The 6,501-nt window shown below is 44.4% G+C and overlaps 1 protein-coding gene across 1 annotated transcript; it reads left to right on the top strand.

Annotated features, from left to right (window-relative positions):
* Positions 1–1,291: 1,291 nt before the first annotated feature.
* LOC127095762 (uncharacterized) lies at positions 1,292–3,370 on the top strand. The gene is made up of 2 exons (XM_051034407.1): positions 1,292–2,911; positions 3,185–3,370. Exons 1-2 carry the CDS (start codon positions 1,292–1,294, stop codon positions 3,368–3,370), a joined length of 1,806 nt encoding a protein of 601 aa, XP_050890364.1.
* The last annotated feature ends 3,131 nt before the right edge of the window (positions 3,371–6,501 follow it).

The raw sequence follows: 6,501 nt of genomic DNA, 5'->3' as shown, positions 1-6,501 counted from the left end.
TTCTTCCTCCAGTTTCACGCTGAATTTTCAACACCAGTATAATACTCGCGCCAGAGCAAGACAGAGAATGGCTGAACAAAAGCAAGAGAGTGCCCGAGTTAGAGCTGAACTAGACGAAATCAAAGGAGGCATTTCCCAGATGTGAGAGATGCTGCAAGCTTTAACCTTCAGGTTTAAGGTTCCACAAGCGACCGTTATTTCAGAGACCACGGGCCCAGCAGTGGAAGTCCCACCCCAGAGGACGTTACCCTCAACCCTTCCTCCATATGGGCTACCCTATGACTTCGTCCCCCGAGCGGAGGTGATGCACGACATGGGGCAATCTGTCCAACAAGCCGTGCCATTACCAGTTTACACCGACGCACGTCCAGTCATCCATATTGTGGTTCCACCATCCGCCTATGCTAGGCATGTTCCTCATTACGAAGATCAAAACCACATGTATCAGACTGTTGACTCAACTGTTGCTGGTGACGAAGTAAGGTTTGAGGACTTCAGGGAGGTAAAGGAGAACATGCAGCTCCTTGAGAAGAAGTTCTGAGATTTAAAGGGTGACCACATCTTTGGATCTGCTGCTAAAGAAATGTGCCTTGTATCCGGGTTAGTGATTCCAGCAAAATTCAAAACTCCGGACTTCGACAAATACAAAGGGCATACTTGTCCAAAGAGCCATCTCATCATGTATTATCGAAAAATGGCTGCACACGTGGAGGACGACAAGTTGATGATCCACTGCTTTCAAGACAGCTTGAGTGGAGCTCCTTCCAAATGGTATCTAAGTCTGGATCAGAACAGGATCAGGTGTTTCCAAGACCTGTCAGACGCATTCATAAAACATTACAAGTATAATATGGACATGGCGCATGACAGAAGACAGTTGCAGAGCATGTTTCAGCATGATAAGGAGTCCTTCAAGGAGTATGCTCAAAGATGGAGGGAACTGGCTTCTTAGGTTGAACCACCTCTTGCTGAGAAAGAATTGGCTGAATTGTTTATCGACACTGTCCAACCCCAATTCTACGAGAAGATGGTTGGAAGTGCTTCTTTGGGATTCTCCGAGCTTGTTGCTATAGGAGCTCGCGTTGAATATGGTGTAAGGAATGGCAAACTGGCGGCTGTGGCTGGAACTTCAAACGCTAATCAAAAGAAGTTCTCTAGAGGGTTTCCCAGAAAGAAGGAAGGGGAAACAAATGTTGTGACTGTTGGTCAGGGAAGAGCTCCTCCAAGAAGGAGACCACAATAATACCCACCTCAGCAATATGTTCAACAACCAATTCCCTATCAACAACCCATGTATCCCGTCCAATATGCTCCGCAACCATACGTAGCTGTTGTGACACCTGCATTCAATCAACAGCCTGCTCAGGCTTATCAAGCGCCTCCAGCTTATCGACCAGCTCCAGTTCAACAACGTGTTGCGGCTCCTCCAGCTTATCAACAAACACCAATAGCTCCTGTTTATCAACAACCAAGAGCTCAAGCGCCAAGGCAAAATGCTCAAAACCAGAACATAAGGCAAGGGGAGAGGGCGACCTTCAATCCAATTCCAATGTCGTACACTGAGTTGTATCCCTCCCTATTGCAAAAGGGGTTGGTGGTTCCCAGACCTATGGGACCTCCACCTGACCGTCTTCCTCCATGGTACAACCCTAATGCACACTGTCCTTTTCATGAAGGTGCCCCCGGGCATGACCTAGAGGGTTGTAACGCTCTAAAGCATAGGGTTCGGGAATTGATTGAGAGCAAGATCTTGTCTTTTAAGGACATGGGGCCGAATGTGAAGAACAATCCTCTTCCTCCCCATGGAGATCCCGCGGTAAATACCATTGAAGATGCCTCTGCTGGTGTTACGGTTGATAAGATGGATGATGTGAAGACTCCTTTGGTGGCATTCCATGCCCGATTGGTGGAAGCTGGCCTGATTAATGTAAATCATGAAAATTGTGAAGAGTGTGCCACACATCCAAAAGGGTATCAGATGGTGCGAGACAATATTCAAGGCTTGATGGATGAAGGAATGCTTCAAATATCCAGTGCTGTGAAGAACGAGGATGTGTTGGTGATTGAACCTTGTTTCAATTTACCTAAACCAGTCGAAATCCCATATTATAGTGGTGGAGTGGTCCCGATGAACAGTAAGCCATCGCCTGTCGAGATATGTATGCCCACGCCTTTTCCCTACGAGAGCACCAAGGTTGTGCCTTGGAAATATGAGATTACTGCTGTGGATAAGGTTGTTGAAGGAAGTTCAGACGTTGAGGTGACAGAAGCTGTAAGTGAAGACGTCACAAATATTGCAGGAATGAGCAGAATGACCCGTAGTGGTCGAATCTATATGCCTGAATTCAATGTGACTCCTCAAGGGCCAAATAAGGAATCAACGGTTGCAGCTCCCACTAAAGAACCCGAAGTGGTCCAATCCGAAGATGCTGTTGAATTCTTGAAGTTGATCAAGAAAAGTGACTACAAGGTTGTGGACCAGTTGCATCAAACACCGTCTAAGATCTCTATTTTATCTTTGTTATTGAACTCCCAAGCCCATAGGGAGGCTTTGTTGAAGGTGCTTGCTCAAGCTCATGTAACGCAAAGCATAACAGTTGACCAATTTGATGGAGTAGTTGCAAACATCACAGCTTGTAATACTTTGAGCTTCAGTGGAGAGGAATTACCTGAGGATGGACAAAATCACAATCGTGCTCTCCATATCTCGGTAAAATGCAAAGATGATGCTTTGGCAAGAGTGTTGGTTGATACCGGATCTTCTCTGAATGTTATGCCAAAAAGAACACTCGCCAAGTTGTCTTATCAAGGACCAGCTATGAAGCCTAGTGCCTTGGTAGTGAAAGCTTTCGATGGTTCCAGGAGAACCGTGATTGGAGAGTTGGAACTGACCATATTGATTGGCCCTCATGTATTCCCGATTAATTTCCAAGTCATGGATATTAATCCAGCATATAGCTGCTTGCTGGGACGTCCGTGGATTCATGCTGCAGGGGCAGTCACCTCCACTTTACATCAGAAAATGAAGTTTGTAGTGGACAATCAATTAATCATCATTTCTGGAGAGGAGGACTTTGTGGTCAGTCACCTTTCATCCTTCAGATACATTGAGGCTGATGAGGACGCTTTGGAAACTTCTTTCCAAGCTCTTGAAATAGCCAATGCCACTTTTGTGGAAATGAAGGACCCTGTTGGGAAAGCTTGTTCATCTTTCGCTTCTCTGAAAAGCGCAAAGTCTAGCATCGAAGGAGGAACCCCTGAAGGTTGGGGTCAACTTATTGATATTCGTGAGAAGCATGATCGCTTTGGTCTGGGATATGTGCCTTCCGCTGCAAAAGGAGCCCGAGTCCCTACAAAGGACAACACCTGAAGCATCCAGGAAGTATTCCTCAGCACAGGATTCATCCATGGAGATCAAGTCAATGCAATTGAAGATAGCACCGCAAATAAAGATGAGCCATGTTTGGTTTACCGGTGTGAGACAGCTTTGAACAACTGGAAGGCGGTTGAGATCCCCGAAATTTTTCCTTTGTCAAAGTAATAATTGTTGTCTTTTTCCTTTCAAATCCTTAGCTCTGCCCAAGGCTAATGGATCATGTTGTAGGGCCCCTTTTCAATTTCAAATAATCATTATCAACGAATGAAATGCATTTTGTTAAATTCTTCTTGTTCATTTATTTTTCTTTCTCTTAAGAAAATGACAATCTTTTCAAAAACAAAAAAACTCTTCATTTATGCATCTTTTATTTTCACTTTTCTAAAAATCAATCATTCAAACATGCAGAATAAATGATAACCCCGTTGAATCCAATGACTTTACTACCTCTCATAACTTTGACTCCCCTATCTACCAAGCAGAAGAAGAGGGTGAAGAAGATTGTTACATCCCCGACGAATTGGCAAGGCTGCTCGAGCACGAGTCCAAAGCCCTTCAGCCACATGAAGAACCGGTGGAAACAGTCAACCTTGGCACAGAGGAAGAGAAGAAAGAAGTCAAAATCGGCACCACGCTTGAAGCAAGCATCAAAGAGAGATTGGTCAAGCTGCTACAAGAATATGTGGATGTATTTGCGTGGTCATACCAGGATATGCTAGGTCTAGACACCGACATCGTTGAGCACAAGCTCCCGCTTCAGCCAGAATGCCCGCCAGTAAAACAAAAGCTCCGAAGAACAAGGCCAGATATGGCTCTGAAGATTCGTGAAGAAGTCAAACGACAACTTGACGCTGGTTTTCTCGCAGTGGCGAAGTACCCACAATGGGTAGCTAATATTGTACCTGTGCCCAAAAAGGATGGAAAGGTGAGGATGTGTGTTGACTATAGGGATCTGAACAGAGCTAGCCCAAAGGACGATTTCCCTCTACCACACATTGATACTCTGGTAGACAACACTGCAAGTTTTGCTGTATTCTCCTTTATGGATGGTTTTTCGGGATACAATCAAATCAAGATGGCTCCAGATGACATGGAAAAGACCACTTTTATTACCCCTTGGGGCACGTTTTGCTACAAGGTAATTCCTTTCGGTCTCAAAAATGCTGGGGCAACTTACCAAAGAGCTATGGTCACTCTCTTCCATGATATGATGCACAAGGAGATAGAGGTCTATGTTGACGACATGATCGCTAAATCTCAGAATGAAGAAGATCATATGAGCCATCTGAAGAAGCTGTTTGAACGCCTCAGAAAGTTTAGATTATGATTAAACCCTGCAAAATGCACATTCGGGGTCCGTTCAGGGAAGTTGCTTGGTTTCATCGTTAGTCAACGAGGAATTGAGGTAGACCCTGACAAGGTCCGAGCTATACAAGAAATGCCTGCTCCACGCACCGAGCAAGAAGTCAGAGGTTTCCTTGGACGTTTGAATTACATCTCAAGGTTTATCTCACACATGACGGCCACGTGTGAGCCTATCTTCAAATTGCTTCGAAAAGACCAAGTTGTTGAATGGAATTCTGATTGTCAAAATGCTTTTGAGAAGATCCGTCAATACTTGCAAGAGCCTCCTATTTTGATTCCACCTGTCCCGGGAAAGCCATTAATCATGTATATGACTGTGCTTAAAGGATCAATGGGATGCGTGCTGGGGCAACATGACGAAACTGGTCGGAAAGAACATGCTATTTACTATCTGAGTAAAAAGTTTACCGATTGTGAAAGCCGATACTCACTTTTGGAGAAAACTTATTGTGCGCTAGCATGGGCCACTCGTCGTTTGAGGCAGTACATGATTTGCCATACTACTTTGTTGATCTCGAAGATGGATCCAATAAAGTATATCTTTGAGAAACCTGCCTTGACTGGAAGACTTGCCCGTTGGCAGATGCTCTTGTCAGAGTACGACATCCAGTACGTAACCCAGAAGGCAATCAAGGGAAGTGTGTTAGCAGAGTATCTTGCTCACCAACCAGTTGAGGACTATCAGCCATTGAAGTTTGATTTCCCCGATGAGGATATAATGGTGATAAAGGATTGTGAGATCCCAGGCCCAAATGAAGGACCAGAACCAGGATCTCGATGGAAGCTCGCGTTCGATGGTTCCTCTAATTACAGTGGTCATGGTGTGGGAGCTATTTTGATGAATCCAAATGGTGGCTTTACCCCTTTTACAGCAAGTTTATGCTTTGATTGTATGAATAATGTCGCAGAGTATGAAGCTTGTATCCTTGGTCTTGAAGCTGCAATTGATCTCCGAATCAAGATCCTTGAGGTGTATGGAGATTCAGCCTTGGTGATCTATCAAGTCAAAGGAGAATGGGAAACTCGTGATGCGAAGCTGATCCCGTATCGCACTCATGTTGTGAAGATGATAGAATACTTCGACATTATCACTTTCCATCACATCCCAAGAGTAGAAAATCAAGTGGCTGACGCTTTGGCAACATTAGCATCAATGTACCAAGTCAGATTCCATAATGAAGCTCCACTTATTCGAATCGAGCGAAGAGATGAGCCTGTTTACTGTCAGCTGATTGAAGAAGAAACTGATGGTAAACCATGGTTTCATGACATCAAGCGATATCTTCTAAGTCAAGAGTATCCAGAAGATGCTACATTGTTGGATAAGAAAACTCTGAGGAGATTATCGTCCAAATTCTTTTTGAGCAATGATGTGTTTTACAAGAGAAACCATGACATGGTTCTGCTCAGATGCGTGGATAGACACGAAGCAGACATGTTAATCAAGGAGATTCATGAAGGATCCTTTGGAACCCATGCTAATGGACATGCCATGGCCAAGAAGATTTTGAGAGCTGGCTATTATTGGTTGACCATGGAGTCCGATTGTTTCAGCTATGCAAGAAAATGTCATAAATGCCAAATTTATGCTGATAAGGTGCATGTGCCGCCAACACTGTTGAATGTTTTGACATCACCTTGGCCTTTTTCAATGTGGGGCATCGACATGATTGGTGCTATAGAACCTAAGGCTTCCAATGATCACCGTTTCATCCTGGTCGCCATCGATTACTTTACTAAATGGGTAGAGGCTGCTTCCT

This window comes from Lathyrus oleraceus, chromosome 6 (assembly GCF_024323335.1).
Source record: "Lathyrus oleraceus cultivar Zhongwan6 chromosome 6, CAAS_Psat_ZW6_1.0, whole genome shotgun sequence".
NCBI lineage: Eukaryota > Viridiplantae > Streptophyta > Magnoliopsida > Fabales > Fabaceae > Lathyrus > Lathyrus oleraceus.
The sequence above is the reverse complement of the archived record's forward strand: the minus strand, read 5'-3'. Positions and strand labels throughout refer to the sequence as shown.

Excerpts from the sequence above, each read along its gene's own strand:
- LOC127095762 (XM_051034407.1), top strand. The coding sequence starts at position 1,292 with ATGTATCCCGTCCAATATGCTCCGCAACCATACGTAGCTGTTGTGACA. Across the intron at positions 2,912-3,184 it reads CCATATTGATTGGCCCTCAT|GACCCTGTTGGGAAAGCTTG; the intron begins GTATTCCCGATT and ends GTGGAAATGAAG.